This window comes from Sus scrofa, chromosome 9 (assembly GCF_000003025.6).
Source record: "Sus scrofa isolate TJ Tabasco breed Duroc chromosome 9, Sscrofa11.1, whole genome shotgun sequence".
NCBI classification, from domain to species: Eukaryota; Metazoa; Chordata; class Mammalia; order Artiodactyla; family Suidae; genus Sus; species Sus scrofa.
The window spans coordinates 33,365,559-33,383,748 of NC_010451.4; the positions used below are offsets into that span (position 1 = coordinate 33,365,559).

Consider the following 18,190-nt stretch of genomic DNA (forward strand, 5'->3'; position numbering starts at 1 on the left):
TCTATGTCCGTTTCTTTTAGGACTCTGGTAATACTAAACTCAAGGAAAAATGTGTGGGTGGAATGCCTGAGATTTTCTCTGCTTATTTTCTATCATTTGACACCAACTCAATCTATCATCTAATCAGAATCAAGTTCAACTGACAATCTCCCATCTTTATGTAGAGCTTTGCTAAGCATTTAACTTTCAATGTGTAAAGGCAAAACTTAACTATAAGAATCTAGAAACTCAACAAATACATGGTATAACAAAGAGGACAGGGACTTTCTAACTAGATTTAAGCTAAGGCAACCCACATACTCAAATACAGGGAAGAAATCACGTTTCTTCTACATGAGATCAGTGTGCACAAAACTTGCTTTTAAATTTTCTGAGGATTGGTTCAATGCACTGGTCTATGCTTGGGGGAGGGTTGGAGGGAACACTAATTTCCTACTTCTGCTGGTATCTTAATTATTGGGCGGGGGTCATCTTTAGTGTGACACTTGCTGCATCTCTCTAGGCTCTCATGTCTCTCTTTGGGTGATAGAATAACTTATGTTGATTAGCGGATTTGAGAACTGAAGTGAGACACATGTAGCTCCATTCTGTTTCCTTCTTTTTAGGCTCCACACAGTCTTTAGGCAGCCCTCCCATGACTTGTAAGTAAGTCTCACTCTAAAATTTGGTATTAGGAAGCTTGCTTGTCCCCAGATACTTTCTCCAATATAAGCTTTTCAGTAATACAGGTGGTATTTTACTCTTTAAACTGTATGCTATTTCTCAATGGATTCAGAACATGGGTAGGTATGAGGGATGCAGTTTATTGAGTCTTTCCAACTCCAAAGTTCCAGACAAAATAGAATGCTAAAGGCTGGTTTAATACATGTTCTCAGTATTTTGTTATTATAAGACACATGGCTTACTTCTTCAAGCCTACAAAGCAAAAAATATGTTTAAAGTACAGGGAGAGTTTTGTTGATACCTAACTTCCTGTAAAAAGAATCAGGCAGCTCAAAATAGCTGTTGACTCTTCATCTGATAGATATTTAGAACTAGGACTGGCAACTTGATGTTAAATAATAGTTTTATTCTTCTTTGAGGCAGAGTTCAGATTAAAAGTCCCCTTCAGGTTTATTTTAGGTCTATGACTTTATTGATAACTATAGATTTTTTTAAGCACATGAACAATACTGAAAATAAGCAAGTTTAAATTCTTGTGATAAATCAACTCCACTCCTCCTGAATGTTCTTTTTCCTCACTGATAGTAAAATCAGATGATGAATTTAATGGTTCTCTACACTGAAACCAGGTATTGGTTTTCATCATTCGGGTAATGTTCTTTGTCTTAGGGTCATATTCAAATTGCTTTGATCTACGGAAGAAATAGAAGAATCCTGGAAAGAGAGAGAGAAAATCATAATTAGTTATCTTGCACAACTATGAAATGGTTCCACACTTTTAAATTTTATGAATATAGAAGAAAATAATTGAACATTATATGGAAAGAAAAGAAACATGTAACTGTATAGATACATTTTATTTCACCCTGTTACACGGGAAATATAATTTTTATTTCCCTGAGGAAAAAGCCAAGGTAAAATATAAATTTCCAGGGGCTTACTACCTTTCTAGTCAGACTGTGGTTTATGCCAGAGATCTCAAACCACATTTAAAAAAATTGTCTCAGTGAGGTGGGGAGAAAGAGGCCCCCTGTGAGTATAGCCTTGGGCTCTAAATCCTCCTTTTCCTAGAGTTGTTTTGCTTTATCGGTTTTAGATTTTGAGGTTCCATGTTAAATTTCACTAGACTAAAAAATGGTGTTAATTAAAAACGTTTTTTGACTCCTGCTTTCTCCACGGTCCAGCTCGTTGTCTTTGAAGATATGGTAGCTGGACATTAAACTGCCTGAGGTTCACTTAAGATTGTAGATTCCTGAATCTTGCCTACATTTCTATTGCCTCAGAAACTCTAGAATTTGTAGTTTCAAACTCCAAACTATGCGTATTAAATAAGTATGTTATGGTTTGAGAATCACTGTTCATTTCATGGGCTTTTTCATTTCTCTCACTTTAAACTCTTCAGGGGATTATCTTTCAGTGGGTATCTTGGATCAATAATAACAAATTTTCGTACCTTTTGCATAGTTTTGAAATAGTGTAACAGAGAATATAATTCAGGATTCACAATTCATTCTTTTTTAATGGGGGCAGGTGTGGCATATGAATGTTCCTAGGCTAGGAGTTGAATCAACGTGGGATCTGAGCCATGTCTTAGACCTACAACACAGCTCACGGCAGCACTGGATCATTAACCTACTGATTGGGATCAGGGATGGAACCTGCAACCTCATGGGTACTAATAGGGTTTGTTTCTGCTGGGCCACAGTGGGAACTCTACAACTCAGTTTTTGATAATGCCTGCACATTAAAGTTTATTGTAACATGTACTCCAGAATGGTTAAATAACATTAATATGGAAACATTTAAGTTCATGCTGTCCTTTTTATAGGAAAGTCTTTCTAGTCTCTTAATAGCCAGGCATGATGCTTACCTTTGTGTTGGAAAGCGGCATCAACTCGGAGACCAATCCCTGGGAAATATTTCACCACCCTCCGTGGATACCCTTTGTCCATGGTTTGGGTCACTTCATCATACCTGGAGACATGGATTTGAAAGGTTTTCAGGGGACCTTTGGGGAGCTTGATTTATCTACTTCCCTACTTGGAGTCAAGCAAGGATATAGGGAAAAAAAAGTAATCCAAGTAGAAGAAAACTTGTTGGATCAATTAAAAAATGACAAAGATTATGTTTAGTTAAATAATTTATAGTATATTGAAAGTGAGATTATGAAGGGGAAAATCCACATAATTTGTCAGATTGATGCTATTCTAAGGAGTAGTTAAGGCTTGGAGTTTCAAAGATTTTTACTGGTTATGTTTTGTCATTGGCAGTTTGGTTGGCAACATCAGCTTTATGATTTTATCTTTATTTTTTTAAGTTGGAGACAGATCTTTGAACTGATTTAAACATTCTTTTGCTTGGTGAATGACTGCACCTGAGACTGCCTTCAACATGACACTTTAGGAAGACTGTAGATTGGTTTTATTTTGGTCCATGTTAAAGAGATGTTATGTAGATATTTTTCTTCAGCATAAAATGAAGGGTCAGTTGTCTGTAAACTTACCTCCAGCACCAAATACCCACAAAGAAGTAGGTTTTTCTTGTGTTGTGGTCACAGACAGCTGCATCAATTTTCTTTACCTGTCTTGGAAAGCCTAATGTACGGATGGATTTGGGATAATCTGGCAAGACAGCATATCCTCTGATCATCCAGAAGTTATCATCTGGGAAGAGAGAAAGTGATTATCTTCTGATGTATTTTATAAAGGGAGAAAGAGGTGTCTTAAGAAGTTTGAAAATAATTAGATTGCCTAGTTCCTTTCAGGTTCAATGCTCAGAGATTTAGTAACCTTATATCTCCATTTATTCTTACCATTTTCTTTAGCTGTTTATATCATTAATATCACACAAATACTGTATACCTATAGTTAATAGTGTTCATACTGGATTGGTAGATGCAAACTATTATATTTAGCATAGATAAGCAATGAGGTCCTACTGTATAGTACAGGGAACTATATCCAGTCTCTTGGGATAGACCATGATGGAAGATAATATAGAAAAAGAATGTGTGTGTGTGTATATATGAACACACACACACACACACACATATATACACATATATGTATATATGACTGGGTTACTGTACTGTACAGCAAAATTGACACAACACTGTAAATATGCTAATAAAAAATTAAAATAAAACAAAAAATTATGCGCATACTCAAGTCAACTGGGTTTATTGTATTGATTGCCTTTCTAAAACTTAAAAGTCAAGTATATTTGTACGTGTTCTCCTAAACTTCAGTGTTCTCAAAGGCAAGTGATCTGATGGAATCTGTATAAAAAACAGGGTTTGCTTGGTTAAGTACAAGATATCAGTTAAATCTGAATTTCAAATAAGTAATGACTAATTTTTGGTATATCCAAAATACTGAAAGAGATATACTAAAACTTATTTCTTGTTTATCTGAAATTTAAAGCATCTTATATTCATATTTACCAACTCTGGCCCCTAGTAAAAAGGGAATATAGAAGAGAGATAGGTTACCTTTATTTGGCAGAAAAAATACTTTTTAGTTTTTGTCATACAGGTTTCTTTTGGCTCCTGTGCAACTACATTGATGCTTATCTTCGCAACCACAGAGAACCCTTGGATAGTTATTCTTTATGATAATAACCTAAGGTCAGGAGAGAAGCCATGTCCTTTTGGCTTATGCATGAAGATTATATTACTTGCATGGAAATATGCACTGACAGGATCAGGCATCCAGAGGGAGAAGAGGAGTCATGATGGGGCAAGGTTACCTTTAAATACCAGAATCTTATCTTTTGGGTTCTCATATGCTGCTTGAATATCAGCTGGCAGAGATGGCCAGAATGTAGAGATTAGTTCAAATTCAATATTGGTGATATCATAATAGATCCTCCACAGGTGCCTGTGTTAGACAACAACAAAATAAAAAAATAACAAAAACCCCCATACTTTACATATACCCTATTTATATCTATTTCAATGAAAACACTGCAAACTTAGAGACTTGTCCTGAGGTAACTGGTTGGTGTCATCCTCAAACAATTTAGAGCATTGACATAATTTTTCTCAGCACATTTAGGTGGTGGTGAGTTCAGTTCTACCCTTTGGACTTCCAAGGTCAGGACATGCCTTTGTGCCCACTCTTTGCAGCACTTAGAGTAGCAAAATACCCATGGAAAGCTCATAAATAGTTCTCAATGCCTTCATTTTTGCCAAAGCAGCAATTTCCAATGCTCTAAGACAACATCAATAATTCTAAGAATTAATTGGTACTGATGCTTACTAGAATGAAGAAATGTTATTATTGGTATGGCCAAATACTTCCTCATATTTCCCTTCTGGATGTAAAGTGCTGAGTCTATGAGTGAGACTTGAAAATTCCTGAGAGTCCATTTTCCTTCTGGCAACCCATCCCTGAGAAGTAGGCTTTGGTCTCTGCTGTTAGGAGCATGGCAAGGACAGCATGTCATTACAGTGCTAGACAGTTGTGGGTAGAAGGAGGCTGATTTCAAATATTCTTTCCTGTTGTCCCTATATCCTTATCAGATGATGTACGTCCTGATGCTTTGTTCTTAAAATGTGGACATGGTAGACATAACTGACACACCGTGTTGCCAGTTAAGTACAGTATATTATTCACATTGAGAAAAGAGATTTCCTAGCAAAGCTAATACTCCATTGATGCAACATTAAGGAATGGCCTATTGATGTGTATTTAATAACTGACTCTCTAGTTAGGTAAAGGACCTAATTTTTATCCTTTTGATGATTTCTAGGGTCATCATGATTCCAACCATGGCCAGTCTCAAGCTACCAAAATGATGTGAACTGGTTTTGAAAATTCTTGAAAATTTAGCAATTATTGCATCTGGAGTAGATAAGCAATGTGATTCTGCTGTATAGCACAGGGAACTATATCTAGTCATGTATGATGGAACATGCTGGAGGATAATGTGAGAAAAGGAATGTATATATATATATGTGTATATATATATATATATATATATATATATATATATATGTGACTGGGTCACTTTGCTGTGCCATAGAAATTGACAGAACACTGTAAACCAACTATAAGGGAAAAAAATAAAAATCATTAATAAAAAGAAATGGTATAAACCAACTCCAACATACCATCAGGGTTGGTATATTATTTTATCTAGGAAGTTACTGAAAATAGATCATGCTTCAATGGCAATTTAAAATTTTGCTTTTAAAAATTAAAAATTAATCAGACAAGTAAGAAATACATGCATAGAGTAAAACATTCAAACAATTTGGACAATTATAAAATGAACAGTAAATGCACACATATTCGCTATCCCCACAACTCTCTTATCCCCAAATCTTGTGAGAAGAAAAATCTTCATAGGAAGTTTGGGTGTTTAAGGGAATGGGTTTACCTGCCTTTAAAGAACATTACTTCTCTGCGGAAAGTGGTGATAGCATCAAAAGTCAAGTCAGGGTCACAGGCATGGGGTACAGTGGGTTCCTTTGACTTAGCGGGTCCTGTAGGTTGACGTCCTTTCATGGGAAAAGAAATACCGCAGTGAGTAAAGAAGGCATGTGGAAACACCTACAGAAGGATCTTACCCAAGGGAATGTTTTCTTCATGATAATATTTCAAGAAGTGATTTTCTCAACTCCCTTCCTGGAAAGGTTTCTGTTCAGTTCAGGTTTGTTCAGATTTGTGATGTTGCTCACCATAGATGGACTGGATTCCATTGACATCGTCCTGAGAAAGTGGGTATTTGCTAGGATCCATGGAGACATAATTTGGGAACATCAGAGCTGTTGGATCATTGGAGTGAGAGAGCCCCAGTGAATGACCAAATTCATGAGCAGCCACAAGAAACAAGCTGAGTCCTTAACAAAAACAGAACATGTTAGTCAATCAGAAGAGGAATGATTGCATCTGAGATTAGGAAGTAACTGAGGGGAATGAAGAAAAGGCTTGCCTAACAGCAGATAATTCTTATCACATAAATGCCATCATTTATGTAGGAAATATTTCAACACTAATAATTGGTCTTAGTCACACCATGGAGAAGTATAACCCAGAGTGAACAGGTGGCAGGAAACAGGTGTTTCAGAAATGGATAGGAGTTAAAAAAAAATAATACACCAGTTTGGGGTTGTTGAGGCTGCTTTATGTGATCATATTTCTTCTACTTATAATCTTCAGAGGTTCTCCATTGGCTGTTGGATCAAGTCCAAATACCTTAATATGGTCCTTCATGATCTAGTCGCTGCTCTTTCCCAACCTCCGTATTTTATTACCATATTCCTTGAAACTAGCCATACTGAATCATTCACATTTTTCATCTATGCCATGTTCATTCTAAGCTGTGTGTCTTAATATCTCCATCCCTTCTGCCACCAGAGTGTTATCCCCCTTGCCCCCTTTTGCCTAGTTATCCTACTTATTCCTCTAGAGTCAGCTCCTTTGTGATGCTTCTCTTACCACCACCACCCTCAACTCCTATCCAGGATGACTTAATTACACCTCTCTTGGTTTCTGTAGACTCAGTGCTTAATTCTGTCTTTGCCCAAAAAGGCTGCATTGTCTATTTCTAACACCAATGGAGAATCTCTGAAGATTATAAGTAGAAGAAATATGTGTACCCTTTCAGTGCAGGGATTTTTTTTTTTTGTTTTTGTTTTTTTTTGCTTGTTAGGGCCACACCTGTGGTGGTATGGAAGTTTCCCCCATATCCACTAGGAGTCGAATTGGAGCTGCAGCTGCTGGCTATAGCCACAGCCACAGCAATGCAGGGTGCTGCATCTGCAACCTCCAGCACAGCTCAAGGCAATGCTGGATCCTTAACCCACTGAGTGAGGCCAGGAATTGAACCCACATCCTCATGGATACTAGTCAGACTTGTAACCCAGTGAGCCTCAACAGGAACTCCCTAGGGGTCATGTTTTAATCATCTTTTGTTCCTGGTGACTGCGAAACTGTTTATTGATAGTGGGTATTTAATAATGATTGCTGGATATCCAGGTGTTTATTGGGATGAAAGAATGGTTAGATGTGCCTCCTTACAAGACCATGGTACCCTGTACTTATCTACCTATAACAGAAGAATTACCTGCATGGTTGTAATTGCACTTTCTGCAAGGTTGTCTGTAAGGCTCTATCTCTCCCATTGTCTGTAAGGTTCTAAATAAATAAAAGACTGTCCTTTGTAGCTGATGGGCTAGCTCAGTCAGTAGGTATGAGACTCAAAAGTCTGTCCTTGGACTTGCAACTAAGCCTATGGATCCCCAGGAAAAGGCTGAGGCTTTCATGATGGAGGCTTATCCAATGATGTTTGCATAAAACAAAGGATTATTTCATGGATTTTCTTGATTTTCTGCTCTGGCCTTTTTTTGCTGCCACCTGTCTGTTTGGCAAAATCACTAAATGTGCTTTTGAACAGGGATGAGATAATTTCCTATTGGGGCTCAGTGGGTTAAGGACCTGACATAGTCTCTGTGAGGATGTAGGTTCGATCCCTAGCCTTGTTCAGGGGATTAAGGAGCTGGTGTTGCCTCAAGCTATGGTGTAGGTCTCAGATATGGCTTGGATCCATGTTGCTGTGGCAGTGGCATAGGCCTGCCGCTACACCTGCAGCTCCAATTCGACCCCTAGCCTAGGAACTTCCATATGCCATGGGTGCAGCCATTAAAAAAACAATTCAAATTTAGCTCACCTAAATTAAGTTCGAACTTTTATTCTGGCTCTCGAGACACTCTATAATCTGAATCCTAGTCATCATGTTAGGCTTCCTTTCCACCACAATTCTGGTCCTTGTGTTAGTTGGGTTATTTTGTCTAGAACACTCCTTACTCTGGTTTGCCTTTGGAGTTCCTGCAGTGCCTTCAAGTCTCGGGGTTGCCATCAATTCCACCCCAACCTCTGTATTTGTCTTAGAATTTTTTTATGTGCTCCTATTACATTGCTATAACCTTTATCCCAATGTTGATGATACTAATTTTAGTAACTATTGGATAGTGTGTGCCCCCTAGACGGTAAACCCCTGAAAGCCAGGGTCTATGCTGTGAGTACTATTGTATACTCCATTTCTATCACAGAACTTGGGTCAGAGTAGAGGTTGAGTAAAGGATTGTTGAATGACTTCATTTCCTAAATATTTGTAGAGCATCTCTCATGCGCCAATAATATTATAGGCCATATGATACTGCAGGAAAAAAGATAACATCTCTGCCTTCTTGGGGATATATTTGTGCACTGTACATCAGTACTTTTGTGAATATTTTTTCCTGTTCCTGGAATTACTGTAATCATCACATCATCCTTATCATCAATGTTAATAATCATCAATACAAGCATCAGTGTAAAACACTTTTTGAATGTTTGCTAAGGGTAAGTACTTTGCAAGGTGTTTTCACCTTTATTACAGGTTACATGTCATCTTCCTTCAAGAAGACTATTATTATCCTTACTTTATAGGTAAAGAAATGGAGAGTAAGAATAACTTGCCAAGGGTCCCTCAGATAGTAAGTAGGAAGCCCTGGAAGGGGCTGCAAAGCCACAGACCATTGTTCTCCCCCTATCCCAGCACTGCATCTGGAGTGGCCTCTAAGGCCTGTTTCAGTTGTTTAATGCATGTTCGTTTACATAGAACTTTTGCATTCACATACAGGCTTGATATTGGCCTTGCTTTGGGAGATTCTCGGGAAAATCTATGTACTCAAACCCCTCTGACTTCACCAGGCAGTGACTGTCCCCCAACTCCGCCCCTGCCCCAGGAAGCAATGGGATTAGCAGAGGCTGATTGTCTATTGCTCTTAAGCATTTACACTAAGACTCTTGTGCCTTTTCCAAAGAGAGAGCCTACATATTCATAAAGAAGGTAATCATACATGATTGCCAAATTTTCTATTTAAAAAAATCCCAGTTTTATTGGAGGGTACGTTTGCCTGAGGCTTTATGTTTTTATTAGAGAACAGGAAGACATTACCCCTACCATGTCAGTGAGCTAAGAGTTTTACGAATGGGTGTGCCCCAAGGCCAGCAATTTCAGCCCTGAGGGAATGTGATAAAGCAGTTAGAAGAAAACTTACTTTAGTATTGTTAGCTGGTTATCCACCTGGAACTAGGTGTAGGGTTATACTTATTGTCTGCCTTGCTCAAGCAAGTTTTGCCAACTTGGGGCCAGAACCCTCTGGAATCTTAATAATCTATCCCACACATTCCCTTTGGCAGGGGTCCCATTGCAGTGTGGGCAATAGTAATTACTACTAAATTTCAGATTTAATAAGGATAGAAGGACAATGAAATCTTAGACTAATCTCTACCTCCAGATATGAAAATAAGCTTGGCTGAGCAATGGGAGTCACTCTGGTGAGCATGGGATATTTCCTATAACTGCCTGATTGCACTTGCCCACACTGCCTTTAGGCCAAATCCAGAGAAATATTGGGACATGTCTAAGCAAGAGATACAGACATGGTCCATTCAGCTCCACTGTCACGTGAGTGATGGTGTCACCCTACCTCCTTTGTTTTCTTGTCCATGATGTTAACTCACTTGGCAATGGCAGAAGCCAATCTGAGACTTCTCCTGGTACTTGAAGTCTAGCCAGCACTAACTTTGGAAGAACAATTGCATCATATGTTCTGACTTTACAAGGCGTGGCCATGGATCATTTGGGGTCATTGCGTTTCACTTTTGCAGGACTTTTAAAGCCAACCCACAGACTATTCTTTGGCCAGGACTGAACTGTGACCTTGCCTACCACCTACCAGCAGAGCCACAGCTTCTGCTTTCCTGGGACCCTGGAAACCAGACACAAGATCCAAGATGACTGTTGTCAATGACAGAAAAAAAAGAGTGGGGAGGACCTGGGAAGCTACTGAGCCTGCTCCTTCACTTGATGCACATGTTTTGACAATAACAAAAATTTATTTGGCAAGTAATAAAATATCTCTTATTTTAGTGCCAGGAGGCCCACCCATGAAGAGGAATAAAATCAACCTACTTGGTCTGAAAGAAGAGGTGAAATATAAAGATCAGGGTATAATCCTTTGGCACATGGTCAAGAGTTAGAAGAGGAAGTTCATGTGTATCAATAGACTTCCTATGGACCATGAAACCCACACACCATCCTTCATTCACTAACTCAGAACCAGTCACCACCTCCCTAGAGTCTTCTTTCAATCCTCAAGCTAGAAATGACTTCTACCATTGGTACAACATGCAGCACATTCTGCCTTGTGTGGTGGTGAGTGGGTCAAAGCTAAGGTATAAGTCCACCACCCAAGATCCACAAACTTCTGAAGGGCCAGAACTTCTCTAGTACAACTTTGAGGTCTGTACAACACCTTGCATGGTTCCAGACACATAGCAGCCTGTCAGGCACTGTGGATGTATGAATGAATAAATATATGAGTAAGGGAAGAATGTTCTGATCATAACAAGATTAGCAGCTTTAGGAGGGTGTTGTATGAAGAAGCTCTGGACTGTAAAACATGATTTTCTGAATAGATATTGAACAACTTCCATCAGTGTCATCTGGAATATGAAAAAATATGGGGAAATTGGGAAGTAAAAAGTGACTAATTGCAAAGCTATTCCTTTTAGGGTTTTTTATGAATGATAAAATTTTGTTCATAACGAAACCTGAACTCACCTGTTCCATCCTTGGTCCAGTTTTCATCTTCATCAAAATGAGTGTCTCCACCCAGACCCAGACCAGGAGGAAAGGCGTGGCCGAGGACTCCCAAGGGGCCATCAAAATAACGAGGACACCGACCGTGGACTGAGATACAATTCGTGGGGGGAAAAGATCAGCCTCTTCAAAGCTCTTGAGATGAAAACAGCCATATTTTCTTCTCTGTCGAAAACCTTACCTCGGGTCCTAAAGGCAATCATGATGTCTGCAATGCCCTTGGAAATCTTGGTGAATGTCAGTGGAGTCACATTGCTCCACACTTCTATGCCTTTTTGGATAGCCTCGTCCACATCAACTCGTGCCATATCTGGAGTGTAATTTACGATTCTTAAAAAAGTACAAAAGCATACCAATTGGAGGTTATATATGCATGTAAACACCCATTCTACTAAAAGAAAAAAATCATTTCTATCTTAGCGATCATATGCTGCAGTTAACTTTTGATATGGTGTTATTCATACATTTGTATAATATTTTACTATTTAAAACAAGTACTTTTGTCTGTGCTATACAATTCAACCTTTGTCTGCTCTATTAATCGGCAGTGTTGTCACACTTCAACGAAAGAGGCTCAAAGAGGTTAAGTGACTTCCCCAAGGTGACATTTAGTGGGAGGTCATCAATCTCATGGATGTGTTGGTTGTGTATATGACTGTTTTATAAATATCTTCTAAAAAGAATTGAGGTTTATTTTCTCAAAGGGCTTGAGGAAATCAGTCTTGTGCCTATGTCCTATATTAAGAGTCTCACCTGAGAGCCACAAAGAGTTTGTTACTCAGGAAGAAGATCTTCCTTTTGTTTATATTCCCTATCTTGCCAAACCTGTTTTTTTTTTTTTTTTTTTTTTTTTTTGTCTTTTGCATTTGTTGGGCCACTCCCGCGGGCATATGGAGGTTCCCAGGCTAAGGGTCGAATCAGAGCTGTTGTCACCAGCCTATGCCAGAGCCACAGCAACGCAGGATCCAAGCCGCGTCTGCAACCTACACCACAGCTCACGGCAACGCCGGATCCTTAACCCACTGAGCAAGGCCAGGGATCGAACCCGCAACCTCATGGTTCCTAGTCGGATGTTAACCACTGCGCCACGAGGAACTCCGCCAAACCTGTTTTTATCTCAATCCCAAGGCTCAATAAGATGAATGAAGAACTATCAGAAGAACTCTTTAGGGACAGCCAGGAGGCCTTAGAACATTTGTCAAGGTCACTGCCTCTCTCTCAGGTCACAGGCATACCTCTTCCTCTTTCTGCCAATAAGCCAGTCCCCTTCCTTGAGATGTCTGGGGTCCATCTGAGATTTGACAGTATGATTTCCATACATCACTAACAGGAACTGGATATGCTCTCCGGTCTTCCGATTTTCCCTTCTGCACACTTCATTTGTACCTTTAAGTGTCATTAATCAGACGGCAGGGCTTCCAGTCCTGAGCTTGTATGGACATGGCAGAGGCCACAGATTAGAGCAAATTTGCCAGGATCAGCCTGTTGGGAAGAGCTGTGTAACCCAAACTATGCTAAAGAAGCTTTTTCACTTTCGCTGTGTCTAAGGCGGTAATAACAGTGGTGCCTACATCATCTATCAAGTGCCATGAGCATAGGAAGTGCTTGGCAAATCAGACTATGATTATTTTTGTTGCTTGGAGGTCATATGCCTGTTCCTTTTAAGGGGAGGGGCATAAATTGCAGAAGCATTACCTGTAGGTGAGATTGTATTTCTTCCAGCCAGGGAGAGTGTAACCATACTGACCCACATCAGGTACCCCACACCTGGGCATCTTCATGATCTCAAGAGTGTTTGAGTCCAGTTTTCCAGTCACTGTCAATCCAAAAAACGCTTGCATTTCACGAATTTTCCCATCTATGAGACTCCTGTTCTTGCTTTGAACAAGATGACTCCCTTCTATTTCAAGAGAGTAGAACTGGTTGAGATATGCCTGACCAAAAGACAAAAAAAGGCACAGACTACAGGAGAGCTAATCTCTATCTCAGGATAAAATGCTATTGTCTGAAGTCCTTTGGGGCAATAGGAGGGAAAACAGAAATAAGTAACAAGGGAAAGGATGGAGCCTGGGATGAAAGAAGAGAGGAAGAAAACAAAGAGGAAAGATAACAGTCACTTTTTTTTTTAGTTTTCAAGAACTGGTTGAGCTTTGTGTAACTGGACTGGCTAACCCACACATCCCAGAAAACTCTAGACTTCCACAGAAGGGAACTAAGCTTCTTCTAGATGGTAAATAATCACATGTCTTAAATATTTTTACTGTCACTTTCTTTTTGGTGTTTCCTTGAAACAAATTCTAGAAGCGATGGGATTATTCATTTTGCAAATTTAAATAATTTCACCAAACATGGCAAATTAACTGGACTAATTTTGAGGGAATCTCCAAAGCAATGTGTTTTTCATATATATTGGTGTTAGGGGCTCCAAACTGCTGTTGGGTCCTCCTGGTTGGTCTTCAGTGCCTTTATGGAAATCTCCATTCCGGCAGCACTGTCCCTTCCTTCTCTCTCTCTGTCTCCTCACTTGTAACCATTGCTTAAAAGTCGTAGCAAATCCTGCCTTTCCCCCCATTCCCATCTCCTCTCTCCACCCTTCACAGGGCCTTGATGTTCTTAGAGCCAGGGAAAGGAAAAGCAGCTCCTCATAAGAAAGTTTAGGACTCTGGTAGGAACGAGCTGTTTTTTTATGTCCCAAGACAATCAATAAAATGAAATTTTTATTGATAGTCATTAATAACATTTATTGAGACAGTACCTGAGCCAGTTGTGTGTTTTCTTCATTCTCCATCTTTCGGTCTGTAGGAATTGCAGAAGAAAATGTGAGTAAGACCCAAAATAGAAGGCTCTTCATTCCTCTTTCTCTTCAGCTGAAGCTTTGTTCTGTTTGCATAGAATTTAGAAAATAATAGTGAGACGTGGCATGGATGGGTTTGTACTATCATTTAATTAAAAACAGAAAAGGACATTTGCCATGAAATGTGTCATGATATGCTTTTTTTTTCTTAGGTTAACTCGATTTCGCAATCACAGTCTGCAGTTGTTTAGTAAACACAGTCATTGTTCCTTATTGAATAGAAAATAGTATGAAGTCAGACTCCATGTTATTTTGTCCTTGCAAAGTTGGAGGTTTCCCTACGTAAGTTCTTGAGTGTTTATGGAATATTTTCTTTTGAATGAAAGCCCAAAATATATATATAAAGATATAATTTTCTTTGTTAAAAAATTTTATCTTTTGTTGAAATTACCTGTTATGTTTGCAAAGTTGTAATTTTTTTTTGCTTCCTCTCAGGAATATGATTTAATCCATTGTCTTCCACTTGATACAGAGACTTCCTGAATTCTAATAAACAAGCCCTGTCTGTTCCTCAAAAAAAAAAAAAAAAGGCATGGGATCATGAGAAGACAATTGATTCAGGAATCAGATTATCCTGATTAACTGGGTAAACATCAAATGTTTACTGAGCACCTCTATTTGCCTATCACTATAAAGGCAGGCATGAATAAGATATGATTCCAATCTTGTGGGAGAATTTAGACATATACAGACACTAAGGTCAGATCAAATGGAGGCAAGTGGCAAAATGCACAGTGAGGATTCTAGAGACTGAGAAGGGCCGAAAGGTAGAGCGATCACTGCCTAATGGCTTCATCAGGTGGGGCTTGCACCAGGTCTTGAAGAATGGGAAGGATGCGGACTTCCCCGCAGAAGGGAGAGGGCCTGTGTGGAGGGAGGTCCCAGCAAGTAGGTACCACGACGGAAGTGAGCAGTAGGAAATCTGGACTGGTGCCAATATATATGTGGACAGCCATGGGAAATGGAGGTGGAGAGTCTAAGAAAAGGTGCAAGAAAAATGTATATTTTGAACCTTTCCATGCTTAGAATGCTCTTTATTCCATTCTTACATTTGACTGAGAGTGTGTCTGGATATGGAATTTCGGGCCAAAATAAATCTCCCTTAGCATTTTGAAGTTACTGTTCCACTGTTTTCTAGAATCGAGTGTTGAGAAATCTTTTATGCTGATTACTGACATTTTTCTTTCCTTGTCTGAAATATTTTGGGAGTATCTTTACCCAAATATTCTGGAACTTTATAATGATGTCTCTTGAGGGAGTCTTTTTGCATGAACATTGCTGGGTTTCATTTTGAATACTTGAATTCAAGGAAACTTTCCTATACTATTTCTTTGATAATTTCTTTCCACCTAGTTTCCTCTTTCTCTTTGTGGAATAGGTAACCATTGGAACTCAGACTGAATCTCTGTTTCTGATGTATTCTTTACTATTTTCCATCAACTTTATTTTCTAGCTCACCTACTGAGTTTATTTCTTGTTATATTTTTAACTTACCAGAGCTCTTTCTAGTTCTCTGAATATCCTTTTTTAACGTTTTTGTTAATGCTTTTTAAATGTGAAATATGTATTATTTTAAAAGAATATTGGAGTTCCCATCATGGCTCAGGGGTTAACGAATCTGACTAGGAACCATGAGGTTGCAGGTTTGATCCCTGGCCTTGCTCCGTGGGTTAAGGATCTGGTGCTGCCGTGAGCTGTGGTGTAGGTTGCAGACAAGGCTCAGATCCCATGTTGCTGTGGCTCTGGTGTAGGCCAGTAGCTACAGCTCTGATTAGACCCCTAGCCTGGGAACCTCCATATGCGCGGGAGGGGCCTAGAAAAGGCAAAAAGACAAAAAAAAAAAAAAAAAAAGAATATTAAGTATTTTTTTTTGTTTGTTTATTTTGACATTCTTTTCTGCCCTGTGTTGTCTCTATTTCTTCAAAGTTTCTTTTTTGGTGTCTCTTTTTGACATTAGAAACTTTTAAAAAATGTTTGGAGGCTTTGTGCTCTGCAGTCTGTTTCAGACTGAGAGACAGAAAAGATGTCTGGAAGCTGTGTGTGCACTGGCAGAGTTTGTCAGTCCATGACCAGACATTTCATGTGATGTATTTGCTGTAATGAGATTTGGTTGGATGTAATAGAAAAACTCACATAGGAGAAGTCCAGGGCTTGTATGAGAACTCTACATCACCAGGGATGTAGGCAATAGACACCTTGCTGTGCATACTTCCTTAGTGTCAATGCGTCCTTGTCCAGGTGGCATCTCAAACTCCTGCAATTGTATCTGAATTATAGGCGGCAGGAAGGAGGAAGGCCAAAAAGGTAAATTCCCAGTCTCTTCCCAAAAGCCTATACAATATTCTGCTTACACTTTTGGGTAAGTAATTAAACATATAGCCATATCTAGCTGTAAGTAAGTGAGCTACAGAATGTAGTCTTTTAGATGTATGCATTGCTACCTTAAATGAAATAGGGGTCTTACTGCCGCAAAGGAAGGGGAGAATCATGTTAGCATAGGTAACTAGCAGACTCTGGCACATTGGGATTTCTATGGTGTCAGTATCTGTAGATCTCTTTTCTTGGGTAAGTTTCTCCAGAGGAGACACCTCCAATTTCCCATCATTTTAATCTCCCCAAAACAAAGGTGTAGGCGATGCCTCTGGTGCCTTGAGTCATAATCCCCTCAGCACACATCTGATTTTAGTTGCAGGCAATGGACCAGTTTGTGTAACTTATTTTGCTCAGACCAAGTCCACCTTAAGCACAGACTGGGTGTCTTTCTGCTTTCTGCCCAGGGTGTTGAGCTGTCATGGAACCTGAAAGGTCAATGCCTTACAGGTACCCTGTGGGGGAGGGAACTGAAGGATAAACAGTCCAGCCTCTCCTCCACTGGGGATTTGAACAAATGACAGGTGTTCTGTAAGGCTCTCAGCAGGTTCTGTAAGCTTCTCAGAAGCCCCAGCTGCCCATAGCAGAAAGCTCAAAAACACATACTTGAAGTGGCTTGCCCACCTTCTCTGTTTCACTCTGCTTGCTAACTCTACTCTTGGTACCTGGGACTATGTCCCAAATAAAGTAAGTACATCGAGCTCTTGTCTTAGCCTTTGCTTTTGAAGAAACTCAACCTAAGCTGAAAGTAATCTCATTCTTTAAGTTTTAAGCTTAGATTCTCTTGTACTCATATAAAACTTCAATGTAACATCCAAAAAAAACAAAAACAAAAACAAAAACAAAAACCAAAACCAAGTCAGAATATTAGGAAGACAATCTAAAAAAAGGATTAATTTTAAAAAAATACTTTACTATACTCCATATTGCTCTTCACTTCCTATGACCAGTGAAATATGGTTAAAGAAATAATGTGAACCTCAGTCCTTATCTTGAAAATTTATTGTTGAGGTTTGGGCCAAGGATCTATCCTAACTAACTGGCTCATCTAGCAGGTGTTCTGAGATGAACCTTCCATCTGCATGCCTATAAAACTGATATACAAGAAATTTTAGAAAATGCCATAGACCATAATTTGACTCTTAAAAGTGAAATATTCGATTCTGAGGTCCATTTGTCCTTTGACATTAACACAATGAATTGCTTACTTTCAGAACAGCACCGAATATGCAGGTGATTAATTGTTGAATAAATTAATGAATGCATGAAATTATAGTATATACTAGTTTCTATTTTCTTCTCTTGTAAAATAAGTTAATATATTGAGGGAATTTTTGAGGACATTGAAGATAAAATGCGTCATGAAACTGAAACAGTGTCTAAAAGTTTAATATCAATGTTATAATATTTCTGGTAAAGAGAAAATGACTGCAAATATATTGAAATTTGTTATTCCAAATAACAAATGAACTATGCGATAGTATCTTAAGAAATTATAGTAGATCTCAAGTCAATCATTTAAAATATTTATTCTGAATTCACTTAATAGATAAATTTTGAACCAGAAATTATAGTAAAGTAATTATCTGTGGGATTTAAAACTTTAACAGAAAAGCAGGAGTTCCCATTGTGGCTCAGCAGGTTAAG

The 18,190-nt window shown here is 38.8% G+C and overlaps 1 protein-coding gene across 5 annotated transcripts; it reads right to left on the minus strand.

Annotated features, from left to right (window-relative positions):
* Positions 784–14,270, minus strand: MMP27 (matrix metallopeptidase 27). Of its 5 annotated transcripts, none has more exons than XM_013979325.2 (10): positions 14,075–14,270; positions 13,015–13,253; positions 11,501–11,649; positions 11,281–11,409; positions 6,347–6,508; positions 6,046–6,166; positions 4,411–4,541; positions 3,167–3,326; positions 2,534–2,637; positions 784–1,377 (listed from the first exon to the last, which is right to left on the minus strand). In XM_013979325.2, exons 1-10 carry the CDS (start codon positions 14,168–14,170, stop codon positions 1,133–1,135), a joined length of 1,536 nt encoding a protein of 511 aa, XP_013834779.2. In that variant the 5' UTR covers positions 14,171–14,270; the 3' UTR covers positions 784–1,132. The 5 variants fall into 5 exon arrangements, with proteins under 5 accessions (XP_013834779.2, XP_013834781.2, XP_013834783.2 ...); XM_013979327.2 differs by having other exon boundaries at positions 13,015–13,135; positions 14,075–14,160; XM_013979329.2 differs by lacking the exon at positions 14,075–14,270 and adding an exon at positions 12,555–12,801 and having other exon boundaries at positions 13,015–13,080.